This window comes from Bombus vosnesenskii, unplaced genomic scaffold (assembly GCF_011952255.1).
Source record: "Bombus vosnesenskii isolate JDL3184/JDL3185 unplaced genomic scaffold, Bvos_JDL3184-5_v1.1 scf7180000013270, whole genome shotgun sequence".
In the NCBI taxonomy this organism is placed as follows: Eukaryota; Metazoa; Arthropoda; class Insecta; order Hymenoptera; family Apidae; genus Bombus; species Bombus vosnesenskii.
The window spans coordinates 1,576,494-1,597,702 of record NW_022882928.1 but is presented as its reverse complement, the minus strand read 5'-3'; the positions used below and the strand labels follow the sequence as shown (position 1 = coordinate 1,597,702).

The 21,209-nt window shown below is 49.1% G+C and overlaps 1 protein-coding gene across 2 annotated transcripts; it reads left to right on the top strand.

Moving 5' to 3' along the window:
• The first annotated feature begins 564 nt into the window (after positions 1-564).
• On the top strand, positions 565-9,842 carry LOC117231004 (annulin). Of its 2 annotated transcripts, none has more exons than XM_033489021.1 (10): positions 565-1,001; positions 5,614-5,963; positions 6,051-6,183; positions 6,260-6,489; positions 6,572-6,885; positions 6,988-7,257; positions 7,375-7,454; positions 7,543-7,687; positions 7,769-8,075; positions 8,158-9,842. In XM_033489021.1, the coding sequence occupies exons 1-10, from the start codon at positions 869-871 to the stop codon at positions 8,461-8,463; spliced, it is 2,268 nt and encodes a 755-aa protein (XP_033344912.1). In that variant the 5' UTR covers positions 565-868; the 3' UTR covers positions 8,464-9,842. The 2 variants fall into 2 exon arrangements, with proteins under 2 accessions (XP_033344912.1, XP_033344911.1); XM_033489020.1 differs by lacking the exon at positions 565-1,001 and adding an exon at positions 5,088-5,312.
• Positions 9,843-21,209: the final 11,367 nt, after the last annotated feature.

Here is a 21,209-nt window from a genome sequence, read left to right as displayed (position 1 = left end):
GTGACTTCATCTTCCTGTAACGAGAATCGAGGTTCAAGCGAAATAAATAAAAATGAGTTACAATACTTTTAAGATAATGTTTATGTTATTACTAACAGAAAGGGTAAGTGTAATTTAGAATGAATGAAAATGAAAGAAAGAGGTAAATAGTACCTACGATGGTTAGGTAAAGATGCGAAGGGATCGTTAGCATTCATGATCATCTAAAAATTGATCGGAATCTGGGGAGAGATCATGTCGTCTGCATCATTTATGATGCCAACTGAGTCTCTGACAGTCCTTCATTTACTCGCGAGCAGATCGACAGAGCGCGTCGTCTATATCAGTCCGCGTTGGAGCTTAAATTGTGACGTGATATCATACAGTAACTCCTTGTTTAATTCTGAATCTTTTTCAAACTTATACCGATATTTGACAATTATTTCAATGTTAATAAATTGACATTTCATTACAGAGTTTTAACATACTCTCTGTGCCTTTTAATCGTGTATCTCGATGATTAAGATATAATTTAAAATTCTTCTAAATTTCTTAATTTTTATACTGAAGACTTTTCGTGGTAGTGAGTCAATAGCTGAATTGAAACAGAGTCCTCTGAATAAGTGATTGGTACCGCAAGATCCAAATTTCTCTTCGATTGCATCAGATGACCTGTTGTCGGTAATTATGTTTCGTAAAGATAATTCAACGTGAGGTGTACTACTGTTGAACGATCGAAGCGAAATCGCGTGTCGTAGTGGAATGACATGGAAATGTCATCAAAAGTATGGGAAATACTATGAACTTTTGAGTTTGAAAGGCAGACAAAAACAGAAGACAATAATTAAATAAAATATATCGTATTTATCGCCGTACAAGATTGAACAAAATGGGCAAGGTTTGTTCTTGTTTTTCACGATTTAGAGCAATTTTTACACCCGAAACTGTTACGGACAGTCCCCTTAAGCCATTATGCACAAAACCGGAGTGTCTTCCACGGCCACCTGCTGCATCTAGTTCTGGTAAGTCCCGATCAACACTGTTTACATGTTAAATAATTTCCAATTGGAACGATCGCCTCAAACTGTAGATCAAACTATGCGTTTGCGAGAATTTCTGTAATTTAACGCGCGATGACAAATACATTTTAATACTTGTAAATCATTGTAAACATATGTGGACAATATACCTTTTACTTTATACTTGCAGAAGTTAATCTGCGATAACCTTCTTGCATGATTGATGACCTTGTCGCGTGTAATTCACAGATAGGATTGATGTTTTCCTATATATATTAGATAAACGATATCAGAATCCTGTGATTTGGCGCGTGTGAGAAAAAAAAATGACGTTTCTAGAAGAATATCGTTCTTCGTAGAATTTCGTTCTATTTTGTAAGTCAATTTACTGAGAATCGATTTATTCCACGCTCGAACAAATAGCAACGTGTTAACGCGATCTAGACAGAAACCGATGATTTATCGTGCTTCTATTATTATATCTAACGTAGTTATAACGGCGGAAACTAGCGCAGCTCGAAACAATCCTCGAAGGATTTCCAAAGTTTCTAGTCCTTGGCACGAGCGACGCTTTTCTTTTTGTATACATATTCTTAAGACCTATTTTAAGAAAGCACGTGCTAGCCAGCCAGTGTATCGAGGGTGCTCCTCGATCTTCGATACGTGCGAAATGTGCTTTCGATAGTTTCGATCATCGCTTATCATAATCATCCGAGCTATACCGAAACGTTTGCTTTGAGTTCGTTACGGCGGTGATGTCATTAGCCGCTACATGTTTTTAGGCAACTGCGTAATTTCGAAAACTTCCTGTTACTACTTTTTCGATGTAACGACGCAACTCGGCGTTGCTTCTGTTTTACCGGCTCGGTATGGTTTCAAGATCAAGGCGAAGATTTACGAGAGAATCTTGGAAGAAATATTTTTCAAAAGTTTAGTCAACAGATATGTTCGGTTGGAAATTAGCAAGCAAACAGAAATCGCGCGAACAACGTGAATTCCTCTCGGCGCTTGAAAATTTGGTCGATAGTACTTCACCAAAGAAAATAAACTCGTCTTGCCAGCCAGATGGGAAATCTCACTTTTCGCTTCTTTCGCGGCCAGTCGGCCCAAATCGAATTATTCGACGATGTACGTCTCGTTAGTCTTGTTACGCGTGCAGACTTTCGTCGTGACTCTTTAGCTGCCTATCGTTTCCATTGCAATTCTTTCATCCGGCAATGTGCAACGTAAAACGGACAAAACGTCCCTCCTCTCGAGACCGTGGATATTTGTGAATCGATAAAAGGTAGAAACGAATGTGACATTACAACGTGTGTTTAACGGCCTCGAGGTGTGACCACTGCCATGAATGAAAGTAAAATTACGCAAGTGGCACCCTGACCTCTGTGAGGCATGACGTCAGCCTCAATTACGCACAGTTGTATTATTACCCGAGCTTTTTCCGAGATCGAAAGCAGACTCAACTATTTATGATTCATCTTCTTGGCATTTCTAATTGTGAGATAGCAAGTCATGTAACGCGAATTCATTCGCGCCAACGTTACTTCGATTGATTTTAAAACCGACCGTACGAGTTATCTCTTCTTCTGGCGATATTTCGTAGCCAATCATTTTTACGCGATTACCTTGCGGATTAAAATTGCGCGCGATGTCGTCGTGCAGTAAATAAAAGCCAGTATTAACGCATAGTATTAACGAACGAACAGAGCAATTCGTTATACGATAAGCATACGTTGGATGTTCCCCGTTTCTTCAAAATATGCGTCTTCCTGTCGCCTCGCGTTTGAAACTGCAATAATGCCATGTACAGTATATACCAAGAAGAATGTTAATCTTATACGGATATCGTTGTTCGCATGAAACGAGAGGAAGTTCCTGTTGCACCAGGAACATGCATAGCCGCTATTTATCGCCGTAGCTACTACGGCACGTGCTAAAACTCGTCACACAGGCTTTTGCTTAATTATTTACAGCCGCTTCTCTAACAAGTGTAACTTCGCTTCCTCTAGCGCTGATAACTTTTTACGATATTTGCACCGATAGAAACTCAAATCCACGCGTTCTATGTGCTCGTCCTATCTTCGTTGAAACTTATTATAGTTTGCCAGTAATTGAGTCAATTTTTATGGAAATTATGAATATTCCCGATCGTGGTAGGCTTGAATTCTCAGTATCGTACGAAGGAAAAGAGATAAATCGTTTAGAGAATGAAAATTCTATTCTTACGTTGCATCGAATACATGACATCGCGCGTCATCATCGGTTGCTATGGATAATCTGCATTCTAGAACACTTATCTGTGTCTACTTAACTATATGTATATATATATACATGTGCATAGCAGATTGCCTCGTGGCGTTATTTTTAATCGAAAACAATACCATTAGGTATATAGATGCCATAATTTCTTGCCGCTTACCAACTCACCAAAATAGCATCGATTTCGTATGAAACCGGTTGAAGTAATCGTATGACGGCTGCACTATATACAGATACTTTGAGTAATTTGATCGTTTAACACGATATTTCTTACGCGATCGGCTGTCCGGCTGTCGGGTTATTATATATTATGCGATAGATCAATATTTATTTCTAATTGATCCGGTATAACATTAAGTACGACGGTGTTAATAGAAAGGTAACTGAACCGAGGAATTTTCACTACCAAACTAACCGATCGTAAGTAGCTACGTAATCTTGAAGATTAAACTTCAGTAGATAAATAAATTTGTTCTTGCATCTGTGTTTTCCTAACGATTCTCCGTTATTACGTATAGGCAGCTTACGATTCTCCGACTTGTGTACAGACACAGACACACACACACACATACACATACACGTGCGTCGCAGCGATAGAAATTGCAAGCGAACAAGCAAGAATCTGTGAAAGGATGAAAAAATAAAAAAAAAATAATAAGAAAGGGGCGAAGAATTGGCGAAAGGAGAGAAACAGAGCGTAGAGGAAAATTAAATAAACGAACAATAAGGAAGAGTAATGTACATGACGAAAATGAAAAAACTTAAAAGTGCGAAGGAACTTTGGCTGTACCAAAAATTTGCAAGAGAACGAATAAAGTAAAATTTATAAAAAATCAAAGGATGAAAAAGAAGAAAGGATAGAGAAATGAAAAGAGGTGGAAAGATTTGGAAAAGATGTTTCCGCGTATTACTTTAACACGCGCTTATCTAGCTTTTCGATGTATCTGTGATACGTATTTGTCGATGGATACGTTGTTTTCGTACACACCCCTCCTTTTCTATCTCGCAAAACTCTCCGCGTGAAGCTTCTTAAAAGTTAGCCGCGCGAAAGAAAATCGGTCGTAAAGATCGATATTTGTCTATTTACTCTATGGAACGTTTTCGCTTGGAATCGCGATTGTGCGAGGACAAACGAATCGCTGACAACGAAAATAGGTGACGGCCAGTGCGAGCAAGTCGCGTTTCCACTTCTTTTCGCAATATGGCAATTAATTGCGTCGACGAGTTTCTTTGTCAAGGCTTGAATTTCAAATAGTCGCGGCTTTTGCAAACCGATTTAAGACGAAAACACGCGAGACGTCGATACTAATTGAACGTACCGATCGATTCTCGTAATTGTACGATACATGGAAACGAGACAATTATTGCCGCCAAAACTGGTAAACGTGTCAACACCGGCGTAATGACTCTTTCGACGATCCGTAGTTTTTCACCGGCCTTGTCAATCTACTCGAGCGTATGGATCAGCCGCTTTCCACGTACATCTTGATCACGTTCGACCATATAAAGATGTTGTTGGCGATCTTCGATATCCGTTTTCTTGGAATACGGCGCGACAGATTATCTGATATACAATTCGTTTCGTAATTACCAGAGTAAATTGTGAGAAATAATCGATAGGATGAAGAGTAGGTGACTCCGACTGGTACCTAGACTCATCGATGACGCCATGTATGGTTGCGTTCGTCGATGCAGAAAAGTCCTTGACGTATCTCCTAGAATATAGCAACCCACCCAACGTGTAGGGCGGCGCGGCGCGTAAAGCGGAGCACCTCGTCTCGCCGTTCCGTACCGTGCAGTCATGTACAGTATACAGCATTGCAATTTCTTCCTTATTTCCAGAACGGGGAGCGATCGCTCACTCTCAGTGATTTCATAGAACTGTGAGCGGTCGAAGGACCGCGGCGCGATATCCGCCGATGGATTCAGTCTTTCGTTCGTTTTCGAGGGACGAGTTTGCATTCCCGAGTCCTCGAAGGATGTTTTATAGATTTTACGATCGTTACCGGTCTTTCAATGATCGCCGTTCCAATCCCTTTCCATTCAGATTTTACTGTGAGTGTTCGCATCCTCGCGATCTAGTTTCTATCTTGAACCTTTCGACGCGCGGTGTTCCTCCTTTCAATATCTCGCAAATGGTAAAAGACCGGGCAATTAATTTTAATTATTCCATTGGATCGTATCTTTATCGTCGTTGGCAATTCGCCATACGCGCGAATTTACTCAAGCGTTTCAGGATGTCGGCAGAATCAGAAATATCGTTATGTAAAGCGTGTTTTCGTACGTGGGAACCGTCGCGTCGCGTCGTAAACGAAGTTAAAATGGTAAAAAAATCGTATTCGTATTCTGCTCGCAGGGGAAGATTTTGGAGTTCCAGTGTTGACGATCGCAGACGTGGATCCGTGTATCGCGGAGAATGGAGTCAATCACAGAACATCCAGATACGACTTGATGACTAGACAGGACGACAAATCTAGGCTGGTCGTTAGACGGGGGCAAGAATTTTACTTACACTTGACTTTGTCCAGAGATTACGAGCCAAGTATCGATGGTATGTCGATAATTTTCACGGTTGACGGAGTCGAGAGGCCGCTATACGGGCACGGAACCCTCGTTGCGACGGCTGTTCTTTATCCGGGAGAACCGTCCGAGGGTCCCTGGCATGCCACCATTGACGCTATTCAACACAATTTTATTCGATTGAAGGTAAGCGATCAAAGGCGTATCGTCTTTCGTTCGTTTTCCATCGGCGCGGTCCTAACACCAGCGATTCTTCTTTTGTCACTTTCTCAGATCGTTGCAGCTCCCGACGCGATAATAGGCAAGTGGAGGATAGACATCGACACCAAGAACAAGAATTTAGACGGAGCCGTTAGTTACACGGTGAAACAACCGTTTTATCTAATTTTCAATCCCTGGTGCAGAGGTAGGGAATTTCGATTTCGATGAACGGGGCCAACCATTCGAATACGCGGGACAATGATCTTTTGACGATTTTTCAGAGGACGCGGTGTACATGGAGGAGGAAGATCAGCGACAGGAGTACGTGATGGCTGAGGATGGTTTGATATGGCGTGGAAGCTACAATCGTCTGAGACCAACGGTTTGGAAATATTCGCAGTTCGAGCGGGACATATTAGATTGCGCGCTGCATCTGATGATTCAAGTTGGGAAAGTTCGAATACACGGCAGAAACGATCCTGTCGTTATATCTCGCATTCTGTCGGCAGCTGTGAGTACTCGAATCGACTTCTTCGTCTGACACGTCTTTTCGCTGTCGATCGCGAAACTCAAGGAAAGTTGCCGCGTTACAGGTAAATTCGCCGGACGACAATGGCGCGGTAATGGGTAACTGGTCCGACGATTTTGGAGGTGGTACACCACCGACCAAATGGTTGGGTTCGCAAAAGATCCTGCAACAATACTATAAGACGAAGAAACCGGTCAAGTATGGTCAATGCTGGGTATTCTCGGGTGTGTTGGCCACCGTTTGCCGTACCCTGGGACTACCTTGTCGCGTGGTAACCAATTATGCGAGCGCTCACGACACTCAAAGCAGCTTGACCGTCGACTATTTCGTCGACGCCGAGGGGAAAGTTATGGAGGAGATGAACAGCGATTCGATATGGCAAGTATTACGTCTAAGTATACTCAGGTAGTTGCAGCGCGTATCGATCGTATACGCGCACGCGGTTCCATCGTTTTTCACTGCGATCCGGTCATTTCGTAGGAATTTCCACGTGTGGAACGAGGTATGGATGACTCGATTGGACTTGTCGCCGGAATATTCTGGTTGGCAAGCGATCGATGCGACTCCTCAAGAATTGAGCGAGGACGCGTACCGTTGCGGACCGGCTTCCGTCGCCGCTGTGAAGAAAGGCGAGGTTCTCCGACCTTATGACAATGCCTTCCTCTTCGCCGAGGTCAACGCGGATAAAGTGTTTTGGCGTTACAACGGACCGACTCAACCTTTAAAGCTGATTCGAAAGGACGTGTACGGGTGAGTATTTCACGCGTTACAGTCTTCCTTTAAGATCGATCGATTCGTCGTTTCGATTCCAGCAAATAGAATAACGTCCATTTGTTTTACCTTCTTTTTTTTTTTTTCGATACCTAGCATCGGGCAATTTATTAGCACGAAAGCGATCGGTAGATGGGCGAGGGAAGATATCACTCATACCTACAAGTATCCAGAAAGTAAGAGATCCTTCGAAGAGCGAGCGACCAGCGAGTCCTCGATTCTTGCTAAAGTCTTAACGCGCGGTTCCTTGTTTTCGTTTCACAGAGTCGGAAGAAGAACGGGCTGCCATGTTGAAGGCGTTGCGTCAAAGTCAGTCGTTGTTTAGTCGTTATTACCTGAACGAGGAGTTCAACGACGTCATGTTCAACTTCGAGTTACGCGACGATATCGTGATCGGACAACCTTTCAGGTATTTCCTCGTTTGTTCCTTTCCTTAGCTCCGTTTACTCTCCGTTTAGCTCATATACTCACGAGATGCGTCCTGTTACAGCGTCGTGTTGCTGATTAAAAATAGAAGCAATTACAACGAGTATGAGGTCTCGGTGATTTTAAGAGTGGAGACGGTTCTGTACACCGGACGGGTCGGCGACCCAGTGAAGAGATTAAATATCGATCGACTGGTGAGACCTGGAGTCCTCGAGGAAGTGCGTATGGATGTATCCTGGGAGGAATACGGGCCTCGACTATTGAATCAGTGCGCATTCAATATTTCCTGCCTGGCCACCATCAAGGACACCAATTTCGAGTACTTCGCGCAAGACGACTTTCGCGTGAGGAAACCCGACATTAAAATCACGGTACGTAGGTGCTCTCTACGTTCTATCCTATCTACGTTTATCGCGTAATCGACGACGAAGTAAATTAAAATCGTTTGCGTAGTTGGAGAACGAGCCGGAAGTTGGCAAGACGCTAAACGCGACAGCGAAATTTCAAAATCCGCTGCCCATCCCACTGAAGAAGTGTAGATTCTTGATCGAGGGACCTGGAATGGACGAGCAGCTGAAATTGAAACTGTCGGACCAGGTAGAGGTGGACGCGTACGCGGAATGTTCGTTCTCTATGGTACCGAAATTCGAAGGCCGCGCCACGATCGCTGCGAAATTTTACTCGAAAGAGCTCGAGGACGTTGACGGTTTCGTCAATTTTATGGTAAAATCGATGAAATCTGTTACAAACGGCGAGTAACGAGCCGACGAACCGAAATCGACGGCGTAAGTAGTCTGTATTCACGAGTCTTCCAGCGAGTTTCGTCTTTTTAACAAGTGTTCGTAATGTTTTGTACGAAATAAAAGTTTGAAGGTCGCTTGCCTCGCATATGCCGTATGCGGAGGTGGCGCAAGTCGAACATTTTCGTTCAGATACTATGCACGATCCTTTTCCTACCGCGGCGTCTACATCGAGAACGTTTAGAGTAAACGTCAGAAAGGAGAAGAAGCGGCAGGACGAATGGCATACCGGTTCGGAACAGGCTTCTACGTTAGGCCAATAAAAAATTCAATCGACAGAGAACTACCTGAGCAGCGTGGATAGCCGGGACTACCGACTACACGCGGCAGGCGATATTAACGAGCGGCGATCGAGAGAGTCACTGTGTCGTGTGCGTGATTATTCGGAATAACAGACGGAGATATGGAAGAGGAGGAAGGAGAAGAAAAGGAGAAGAAACGGGACGGGCAAGAGAAACGATCGCGATGATGACGAGTGTTCACGAGCGCACGCATGACACTGACGCGAGTCATGCATCACCATCTAGGAAATTAACGTTGAAATATTATAGACGATGAATGGACCCGATAGCGAGCCAACTCGCCCGGGACCGAGTCCAGCTTCGACCACTTGCCTGCGAAAGAAACTGGCTGCCAGCCGACTCGGCGGTAAAACCAATCGACCAAGTTCGTTGGACGGTACGTGGATCGATCGAAATGGGAAAGCAGGGTGGGGTTCGATGACAGACATTAATTTACTATTATCTAAGGACGCGAGGAGTACGCGTGGATATACATATACCGCGTGCGTGATTTCTCCAGCCCACGTACCCACGACTCGCGAATAGCAATCGCGCGGAGACGAGGTAGTATTTTTATAACGGGTCCCCGTTTCGATTAAAAGAGACCAAAGAGGAAGAGGAACGAAACGATAAGCTGGTAGCAAGTGAAGACGAATACGAGGATCGTAGAAGGGGGGAAGAAAAATGATAAACGAAAACGTTGGAGTGGAAGAGAGCGAAGAGGGTGGCGGAGGGTGGCGGAGGGTGGCGAGGAAGCCGGCGGGAGACGAGCGAAGCGAAGAGGGAGGAAGAGAGAAAGGGAGAGGAAGAGAAGAAGAGAGGAAGAACGATATGGAAGATAGTAGTGAGATATGTCTAAATACATAACCGTGACACGTGATGGACGTGTTGCGGCCCCTGTCTACAGGGGTCTCGAAGAAGCCTACGGGGCCCGTACCGATCTCCATTTGGATCCACGGGATTCTGGACTTGGCACCCTGCTACGCGCCATGCATCAACACCCAAGATCCATCCCATTATACCTCATCAGAATAACAAACACGCCTTCCATGCTAAACCAACATTCTTTTGTTCCCATCGAATCCCAGGATCCATCAGAATCGCCGCGAACCATGCGCGTCAGTGACGTATATGTTTTCGTGTAGCCAACAGGCCATAGGGGGTCTTCTCTCAGGCCTGCGAGAATCTCAGAAGATATCGTGAAATATCGTCGGATGGCAGAACCGATGGCGGTTCCAGACCCTCCCGAAGCTTCTCTTCGCCTCTGCGTTTCCATAGTTTGCCGATTTTCTAGCTCGGTTTCGTCGGTCGTCGCGCGACCACCATTTTATTTCATGCCCGTATACACCTAAGATTATGGCTATTCGCTCGATTACGTTCGCTTTAGAAGGGTAACAGAACGCCTTTTATCATCCCTCTCGAACGAACGTCTCGCTTTGACGACACGTTTCTAGATGGCAGCACGCTCTCGAATCGTCGAAGGGATGTATCACGTAGCTGGAAATTGATGGCTCGGGGGAACGAAAAACTCCGACGATGATAAAATTCGATCGACGGGAGGAAACGTTGAAATACGTAAAAATGTCGTATTTAGCGTGCAAGGCGACCGTAATAAATCGAACGCGCTAGGCATTCGCGATCACGTTGCGTATCGATGGTTTAGTAGCGATCGTAAACAATCATAATCGAGATCACACGAAATGCGAGTGACCGCGATAACGCGTAACGCGTACGCGGATTCGTTACGTACCGCGTTTGATCTACGAACCAGCGGCGCGTTGCATCGTTCGTAGAGCGAACTGGAAAAACGAAAGAACGTCCGACGACCAAGTACGGACGAGAACGAAAGAAGAGCGGCTCTTTCGATTATTCGAGACGGGAAATCTCTGTTTTGCGATTCGACGCGCGCTAATCGATCGTGCGAAGTGGCCCGCGGGGCGACTCCTAGCTCGACCGTAACGGTGGACTTAATTTCGCTATTCGAAGCAACATTGGCGAGTGGCGTGCATCCAGCCGCGTGCACGTGTACGTAACGTTTCCCGTCATCAGGAAAACTCTGTGCAGTAAAAGTGTCGAAACGGTTACTACCTTTCCTTTTACGTCTCTCGACCTTTATTCCTCGCGAATTCATTGCCGCGTAGAGGCAGTAAAGACCACCGCTAATTCTCGGAAGGTATTTCTTTCAAAGGAACAGGACGAACGATGAATTGGTGGTGGAAACGGCAAACTAAAACGCGATACGAGAGGAAATTGGTTGGATCGGTGTGGCGTGGCTTTCGACCGGTCGATCCTTTAAAACGCGTTGCCGTGCATCTTTTCAATCGCGTTTCCGACTACTCGTCACGTCCCTTGACAGTTTACCGTTTACCTTTTTCTGTTTGCACGAGCATCCCCGGTGCGGTTCGGCATTGTCAGCGAACAAAGCTGCGTAACGACGAGAGGAAAGGTAATTCGTTCGATAGACAGACATCGGGCGAAGCGTCGTCGTACAACGAAACAAGGAAGAGGCCGTGTTTCGTCGACGCGATTCGACTCGACCGCGAGCGGAAAATTTCCGTTTCAGCCGCTTCGACCAACACGATCAGTCGCGAGAAATTAGTTTTCTCGTTGGAAACTGCGGTGAAACGAAAGCGGCGCGCGTGCTCGAGTTCTTCCCCTGGTAACGTGGATCGTGTCGTATCGAATTCCAATCTAATTTGCATCGGAGGACGGAACGGTTGTTTACCCACGTATAAGCCCGAACAGTTGCGAGCGGCTGGCAGCGTATTTGCGCGAGGATTTCGTCGAGGCGGTAGAGAAAGGAGCGGCCAAATCGGCCACACCGCCTTCCTTCGTATACCGCTCGAGGTAGGGTGGTATCGAGGGATCGTAGGAGGGATTCCGAAGACGAGGCGAAGCGGGAAGGGACTGGAAAAAAAGGGAGAGATAGAGCGCGACTACCTTATTACGCATGCACCCTGTCTAACGAAAACGACTCGCTCGTTGACTGACTGACTGACTGACTAACTGACTGACGCCCCGTACCACCGTTTCGCCGTGCGCGTTTATATTCCCGCGTTCGTACGAGACGAACGTGCGAGTAGCTGGACGGAAACGTACGGTTGGTCGCGAAACCATGAAAAAGTCTGGCCGAACGAGGAGAGAATAGATAGAGAGAATAGACGGAAGAGTCGGTTGGAAAGGGCGGCGATTTATCGTGCCGAGGTAGATGATACTAGTTAGCGGTTTCGTAAGTGACGAGAATCGTTCGAAAGTCACGCGCTGAAAGGAGAACAGGGGTACGAACCGGTTTACGAAATTGACCGAGTTCAAAGGGTATATTTATCCGGACAAAAAGTAGAGGACAAAGGATGGACTGGAATCGGGGGCAGGCAAATGGTATTTAACGCGCCGTGTGACTGACGCGCCGTACCGGCGTTGCATCGGCGAGGAATCGCGTGTCAACGTTTAGCGGGAAGAACGACGACCGTTTAGGTCGGCGTTCGAAAAGAACAGACCGTGCCCGCGGGAATTCGCGGCCATTGTGTCGGCCATCTTTGATCGGCGACTATTACGTCGGCGGTTATGCTCGTGACGCGAAATGACAGGTTCTAGGGAACATTTGGCCGACGTTGGACATCGATCTTGGATTCCGCCACTTTCCGATATAATAGCGGCGGCAGGATCGGTAGGTGGACAACGGTCGAACCGCAACGTCGTTCGGATTCGTCGAAAAGAGGTTTGAGGATGCGAGCGAGCCGCGAAGCGGCGACGTCTATCGGTTCGGTGAAGCGGTTCGCGTGCCTCTCGTAATCGCTTGTCGTTCAAATTACGTAGCTGGATTTTGGTAAAAATATTAGAAGACCGCGCTCGCCACATAATTTCCGCTAAATGGACGACATCTATTTAGAAAGTAGGCAATTTCCTCTCTCCGTGGTTCCGCTGCACGTTGTATCCTCTTTGCCTCTGTCTTCCTCCCGATCTTTGTCCCTGAATGCGCTATTTGTTCGCCACGAATTTGCAAATTATCGGTGATTTACGACGCGCGCGTTTCCTTCTTCTTCTTCGCACGCACGCACGCACGCACGCACGCACGCACGCTGACCAGATACGACGCTGTAGAAGTGCAACACACGGAGACGCTAAAGATGCCTCGTTAGCTTGTCGGAGATCGGTTTTCCCCGTGAACAACGTGTATACGACAGTCCGTGATAGAAGTCGGCTTTTCCGATCGGGGAAAAAAAAAAAAAAAAAGAAACGCGTTGCATTTTGCTAGCAAAGGCAGGCGACAGGAGGAGAATGGCTCTCCCTCGGGAGAGATCGCGGCTTTATACAGCCAGTTGACATCGAAATCCAGTGACGTATCTAATTGAGAGCAGTTTAACGGCGAGGGCGGATCAGTAGGATAAGCCGTAAGCCGACGAAGCCGCTGCACGAGATCACCCTAGGCTTATAACTGCCGGGGAATCTTCTTCGGACCTCTCTCTTCCAACTACCCTCCTGCATCGTGGTTCTGCTACGCCAAGGGTATTGCGGCTCGTGATACGACAGCCCTCTTGCCGTCCTTCCAGCAGACCGGCTCTCTCTTCTCCCCTTGCTGCCTCTCACCCTGGCCTCGCGTGCCCCCAGCTGCTACCCTCGCCTATCTACCAGAGAATCCGGCGTAAATAATGCCGATTATCCCCCCGGCAATTGTTTTATCGACCGAGCTGTCCCGCTCGAAGAGCAATCTCGAAAGAGGGTGGCCCCGTTCCGCGCCTCACCTCCGACCTTTCCCCGAATCCCATTCCACTGACCTTACACAGATTTACGAGTCGCTTCGCGGAGGGTGAAGACTCGAAAAGTAAATTTCCCCGCTCGTTCGCGTAACCTCTCGCTCCGGAGAACGGCAAGAAACTCGCGCAACGTCGAACCGGCCCGTTTCGACGAGGACGTGGCGTTCCATCGCGCGATCCCGCTCGCAGACGTCGCGCATTCTCGCCAAGATGAGTTACCTGCCGCCCCGTCGACGCGCGCGAGAAACGTCTTCTCGCTCTGCCGCGTCTTCTAACGGAAACGACGAAAAAACGTATCGCGGAGTAATTCGACCGCCCCGTTCGAGATAACGCGCGGATACATCGCGCCGCGTAGATCGTGGATAACGAGCGCGTTTATAATTTTCGAAGGGTACCCTTTAATAGTTTCGGTTTGATCGAATCTGCGAGCTCCGCTTCCTTCGCGGCTTAATGTAATTCGCCGAGCCGTTCGCTTTTTGCCTGCTCGCCTCTTCCTCGCTCCCACCATCGGTTAATTATGAAATTATCCAGAAACAGCCACTCGCTCTCTCTCTCTCTTTCTCTTTCTCCTTCCTCTAGTCTCTTGAGGCAATATTTGAGCGCGAATTATGCCGGTACTCTCTTCGTCCTCCTCATTATCCCTTCCTACCCTTTCCCTTTCTCGCCATTAGCTGTCTCGTCCCACCCTCGTACGTCCGTCCCCCTCTTTCTTCGTTTCTTCCGCTTCCATTCACCTTACCACCCCGTGTCTGCCGCCTTCTTCAGCCACCGGAGAAGCTTGATTCGGTTAACGGGTGCAGACGAACGCGACTCGCCTTCCATCCGTTTCGTCTTCGTAACGTTCGCGCGACATCATCCGCTTATTTCGAGCGTGGTTCGCAAACTCGATTAATATTCTCGCAACGACACGACGACGCGACGCGACGCCACGCCACGCGACGCCACTCTCCGGCCGTCTCCTCTCTCGCTAATTTTCCACCTTCGATCGCGATAGCCGATACGCGTTCCTTTCGCCTCTCGTCACGGTGATTTCGGTCAACGGGGGTGGAACTGGGTCACGCGGCGGAAACGAGCGAAACAGAGACCGGAACGATCGTCCGTTGATTGCCGCGCGCGCGTCCACCCTTCTACTCGATCGCTGCCTCCCTCCCTTTCCTCGTCCGGTCGATCCCAACGACCGAATAAGTCTGGCCAATTAAAAAACTAATTTCGATTAGAGTCCCCGAGCGGCCATTCGATATCGTGTAAGTACAAGCCGCGGGGCGCTCGTCGAGAGGGATGAAAAAAAACTGGGGGAATCCGACGCTGCCGCGCCATTCGGAAGGGCTAAGAAAAAATAAGGAGGAACCGGGCAATTTGTGCCAGTTTTCACGGCGGAATTTTTACGAGCGACCGTTATCGGGAGCGGTAGCTAGGTAGGAAATATCCTTTAGCGGTGGCTGGCACGCGCACGCTTTTCTCTCGATTAATCCCATCTCGCTGCTCTTATTTTGCCCCGCCGCCGGGGAAAATGGAACGGCTGTCGCGACGCGATCGCCATTGCCGGTTTCAAACCCTTGGTAGAGAAGCGTGCGTGCGTGCGTGCGAGCGAGCGAGCGAGCGAGCGAGCGAACGTGCCGTAAACACACGTTTCTAAAATACGTTTGGTTCCGCGACGGTGGTTTATCGAGCAAAAAATCCGCAGAATTTTCCACGATTCCCCAGGGGCCTCCCAGGCGAATCGCTCCACAGATATATTTATTTATGCGCGTATTAGTATTTATGTAGGTGCGTACCTACAGACCGTGGCACCCCGCGGCTCTCGAGGCGTGGATGCTTCAACCGGTATTTGTTATTCTAATGTCGCATTATATATTTGTTTGGGGGCGTGGGCGAGTAACCCGAAGTGTGAAACACGTTGTAACGCGTAGCTGGTCCTCCTGGAATTCCATCCTGTCGCCTCGGTTCCGGCTCGACGACCGCCGTCTCTTAACCAGCCAGCAGAGCGGCTCTTCTCGGCGCTCCTACGCGCTCTACTCGAAAAACCTTATCGTCGATTCGACGAGACGAGATTTCTTCGACAAAAGACGATGAAACAGCCGTGGCGGTGGCTCCTCGCGCGCCTGGACACCGCGGACAATTTATTCCCCTTATAATCCGTCGCTGATCTCCCTGTCGAGCTGAAGGAACGCGAGCCATCGGTTCTCGTTAAACGACCTTTCGTAAAGGCACGGAATACCGTGAAAATGGGCCAGTATCTCTGAACCAGAGATTCTTATCTTCGGGAATCCCGTACGAACGCGTCCTCGAAATTTACAACGCCAACGTTTCCTGCTTGTCCGGGCTTCTTTCCACCAACAAACTTACTACCGGTAGCGGCAATAAAATGCCGACTTCATTATGTTCGTCCGGCTGGCCACGCGTAATTAATACTCATCTCGATATTAACCTTCGGCCGCCTTGGAAACCCGAGGACGGATTTGTCTCGTAATTCGCGGTTTATCGCCTCGCTGCGTCAAATAGCCGATGCGATTCACCGACCACCTTTGACATCCTAATTAACGAATTATACTCGCCACGTTGGAATTCGTGGACGAACGTCCGCGCGTCGAAGAACTGGTTTCTACCACGCGTCACGTCGTCGCGTTACGCTTCGACGTGGCTTCGCTATCGACGCGGCTGCTGCATCGCTCCGTTTACGCGCTCTCGCACACGTGTACGGTGCGTTACGCGTCCTCGTTAGCCGCGTCGTCGCCTAGACGAACCACCGTGAACTCGTATAACCATCGCGTAAAACCATCGACGCTTGCGCCTAATACGATCGCCCAAATTGGTAGCGCACGATAAACCAACGCCGAAGCGATCTCGTACGCGCGTACGCCGCCGTAAGAAACGACGCGTCGACGCGTAATACGCTTTAATCGCGGGTTAAATTAAAAACATCGAGCATCGGTATCGATCGCCACAGCGACGTCCGTAATCGCGCTCGATGTTTCATTGGCCGTGCACGGAACGTGGCGGCGAGAACGAAATACGTACGCGTCTAAAATCGGATAGATCTATTTCGCAGTAGCGAAACGAACGTTTCACGTTTGCAGTTTTCGACGCACGACGCGGCCGCCTCGAGTGGGCTGTACGATAAAGAGTTTAGTACATCGTTAAATTATACGCCGTTTAACGATGGCCTCCCTCGTTCTCCGCGTCGGAAAGAGCAAAAGATTTATCGATTCAGTCGAGGCAGCGCGATTCACGAAATGTCAGGAAGAGCGATAAACAAACACGCTCGAACCGGATGTAATCGCGTTTCCTCTTCGCGTTTCCTCCCTGTAAGTCTCGAGATCTCAGCTTCGCCTCGTGATCCCGCCTACTTTCGATCGCGATGCGCATACGTTTCCGCGGTTTCCATACGTTTGCCCGGTGCAAGCGCGATACGTGGCCGGGCGTCGACGTGATCGCGTGCCGATAGCTTTCTCGCGATCGTTATCGCGGCTAACTCCGTCCGGTTTCTCGGCTATCCGCGCTCGTCGCGTTATTACCACAGTAACACGGTCGTTTTCTCTAGGTCGTCGAGCCGTCGACGACCACGGCCAGCGATCTTCCATCCCGTACGAGTCTACGATAGCTGCGCTAGCTATAGCTACGCGTGCCGTCCTGCTGATCGAGTGGAATTTTCGTGTTTGCTGTCGGGTATTTGGAGGTCGCGTTACCATCGGCAAAATTGCTCGCACGGTACGATGGCTGGCGATTTCGTTACAGACTGTCGCGGTGTGTCGCTCGCAGCGTTCGCCATGCAAATTTGTCCACCACGACAGCCGTTCGATAATTGGCTGCGATTTGTTATTGGATAAATTCCCGGCCACGGATCGACGTCGATACCTAGCGGTAGCGGCTGGCCGTTTAAAGAATCGATTTCAAAAAGATAGCGGTCGCGCGTCGATCGCTCGACCCTGCTGTACCTATCCTGCCAATCGGCCAAGTTAAAACGCTCGGAGAATCGCTATCGCTGCCAGCTACTAACAGAGAACACACCCACGACAACGAGAATGTTTCTCAGCCGCATGAGTTATTCATGACGTACCTATATAGTTCTCCACTTTGTCACTTACACGCGTTCTAACGTCACGCATGTCTCTCTCTCTCTCTCTCTCTATTTCCTGTTCTCTTCCTCGTTTCTATTTATTTATCTATTTACGTATTTATTTATTTATCTGTAGCCAGAGGTGAGGCTATTAGAATACACGTTTTGTTTCGCAGGGACCAACCGCTCCGATCTTTACCAGAATCTCATCCCACCCCCTGTCGTTCTTCGTCTTTGTCCTTTTCCTTCGTCTCGCTACTTTCGAGCCCACGCATCGTAATCTCGTTGATGCGCGTTGCAGCGGAGAAAAAAGGAACGCGGAGGAGGAATGTGTCGCGCGCGGCATGTGGCCGCATTATGTACGCTTAGCGTGCGCGCGATCGGAACTTGCGAAGAGCGCTAGCGAGAAGTGCTTGCTATACGCGCGCCTACGGGCTTTTCGGCGATTCGTATCTGCTTTAATTTGAATAATCGTTGCTCGTTGCTACGGTTCGCTCGGAATCGTATCTCCCGCGCGGCTTTATCCCATCCGTGGCAGATGCTCGCACGAGTAAGTAAGTACGCGTTCGTGGTCGTCTGGACGCGACGGTTCGCTCGTCCCGAAGCGAAAGCGCTCGAAAAGGCGGCCGACGACCGGAGAAGAGAGCGGCTCTCTGCGTATACAGGCTCGCAAGCGGTTTACGTTTTCCACGCCGGCAGATTCGATTCCCTACTTGGAGCATGGAAAAGCTGGCGCCGCGACGCACTCGACGGCCGACCGAGCCCTTGAGATCGCTCTCTTTCCCTCTCTCGGCTAACCGTGCGATCCGCTGTCCCTTTGGAGAGGCGCGTCTACGTCTCTTCTTCCTTTCCGCTTTCAACGTTTCGACCAAGCTGGTCCTCTTTGCTCTTCCCTCGACATCGTCTCCTCGTTATCGCAGCCACGAACAGTAATTTCGTTGTTATTATTAGGAACGCCCGAAGGGGCGAGGGAAAGAAACCGTGTGTTTACCCTCTCCAGAAGCCACTCGAGAAGCCGAGAAGCTCGTGCCATGAAAGATTCTAGTTTATCCTTCGTTCACGACATCGCTGGATACGCTCTGCTCTGTTCCGCTGCGTGCGTAATTGCTGCGATTTCAACGAGCGCCTTTGTCGGTTTTCCTTTCATCCATCGATAGCCCTCTTGTATCCGCTCCGTAGCTCCGTTTTCTCCAGTAGCTTCCAACGTCCAACTCTCGCGACGATGCTTCCGTATCGCCTTGTCGAATTCGTTTATCGCATCGATCGCGTTACAGAGTTTCGCGCGACATTTGCAATTTGCATCGGCCGCGTCCTGACAACGACGACGGCCCGTACGTCGGAGAGTCAGCCGTGCCACCGAATTCGAGTGTATACAGCGTGGGTGGCCTGCCACCTCTACCGTCTCTACCTTCCTCCGCCAACGGTAACCACAACTACCAGCGGCCAGGCGTGCAGCTCGCGCAGCCTCTCCTCTCTTCCGATGATGAATGACTTTCGTGTACTTCTCCGTTGCGTCGTACCGTGCGGCTCTCGGACGCGATACCACCCCGTGTCTTCGCACTCCATCTGCCACGTCCAGTCTCGTTCCTTCCTTCCTACCTTCCTTTCCCTTCGCGATTTTCCTTTCCTCGCTGTACCTTGATTTATGTACGTGTTTTTCCTTTTTCCGTGCGCTCGAATTCGCCCGCCTCTTCCCCCTCTCGCACCCTCTTGCCTCTCCGAGACGTGGACTTTTTTCTCGCTCGAAGGTACGAAGGGCGAACGAGAAGGCACAGGGTCCTCGCCGTTCTAGTTGAGACGTAGTTGTTCGATCGTAATCGCGCAGGTAGTTTACGTTCGAGGTTTGGTAAAATTCGGCCTGGTCGGAAGTCACGCGTATACACGAGAAACTCAGTTAAGTGGATACAGTCGTAGCCTGTTAAACGGCGAGTTTCACCACGGGTGACGAATTTGAAAGGAAACGGTGACACCTCGGAGCATCCGCAACCGCCTTAAAAACATTCGAATGCCAAAGCAAACGGGGGGTCCAGGACAGCTCGTTCCTGCGGTTCGTTCCAAGACTCCTCCAGCATGCCGCGTCTTTTCAGCTACCTGAAGAAGAGACAGGGCGAACGAGACGAGGAGAAGAGGAGAGGAGGAGGAGAGAGAGAGAGAGAGAGAGAGAGAGAGACGGGTCTTCATATTTTATACGGGATGGGATCCTTTATGCGGTCGACTACGGGGGCACCCAGCGTGTCGAATAGAATTCAGGAGGCCGGTACACGATAGGTATTTTGACATGCCCGAGAAATTAGTATAATAAAGGGAGGGGGGGACTAGGTAGACCGGCTAAGTGCCTAAACACACGCCGTAAATCTCCCCTCGGTGCTCTCGAAGATCCAACCAATGCGGTAAAACACGGTCTTCGCGATCGTGCGCTTCACGCTGCTGCTTCTCGGACACCGACAGCCCGGATCCTCTGACGTTTGATCGATCGAGATACGTCTACCGAACGTATCTAACGGTCTTTATCGCCACTATGCTTCTGTCCCTTTGTTAGCAACAGAGTTGCACGCGCGTCCTTCTATCTCCTCCCCGCAGCTCGTTTTCATCTTTTTCATCGTTTCCACTCGACCGGTGTCTTCGTTCCCCTTTGCCCTTTTGTCTTTTGCGAGAGATTCGGTTCGGGGACGCAGTTCGTGAGAAACGCCCAGGCTATGGAACGATCGGAACTCCGGCAATCACTTGGATCGACGATATTCGCGAACGTTCGGCCGTCCAAGAGTCTACCACGTTCGAGACGAACGCGATACGTACAACGGGTCGTTGTACGCGAAAGGATGGCGGAACATCGTGATGATAACGATATAGGTAAGAAAGATATAGGGTAAGTAGAGAGGCTGAAACTTTCTTCGGAGCTGTTAAACGACTAAGCAAATTCTCACTGCGAGCGATCTCGACGCAACCGTGTACCTGGCAAGTCGATCCAACACCGGAATACGCCTCTATTAGCAGCCGCTGTAGATACGCGTATATCGCGACGCCTGGGCCAACGTCAATGGCGTAAACGCCACGCGATTCAACGATTTTCTAACTTTTCGTCGCGTACCGCGTTGCGCGCCGCGTTACGACGAAAACGTAAACGCGATACGCACGGTACAGATCGTCGGGGGCAAAGCCACGTCGTTCGATCTCTCCACTTTCGTCCGGTCCTTCCGTCCGATTAATTGCACGGTTCGAGCGCTGTCGTCTCGTTCGGAGTCCAGCGAAAAGAGCAAAACGTCGTCGATGTGGAGAAAACAGCGGCTGTTTGTAAGTCGCGACACGGCAGTATGTAAATCGTTCGGACGATCAGCGAAACGAGACAGATAGAGGGAAAGCTGGACGTGAAATGGTGCTACGCCAATGTATGTACAGCAGTGGTACATACGTAGATACGTACAAACGCCGGCCATCCGGTGCACGAGGGGTCGATCGATCTCTCTTTCGTCGTTGCGCGACCACCGTGCCGCTGCCACGCCGCCGCTTCGAGATACCTCCGCGATCGGTGGTAGAACGATGGTGGAGAGGTGGAGGTGATGGCGATGGTGGTGGTGGTGGTGGTGGTGGTGGTGGTGGTGGTGTAGTCGTCGAC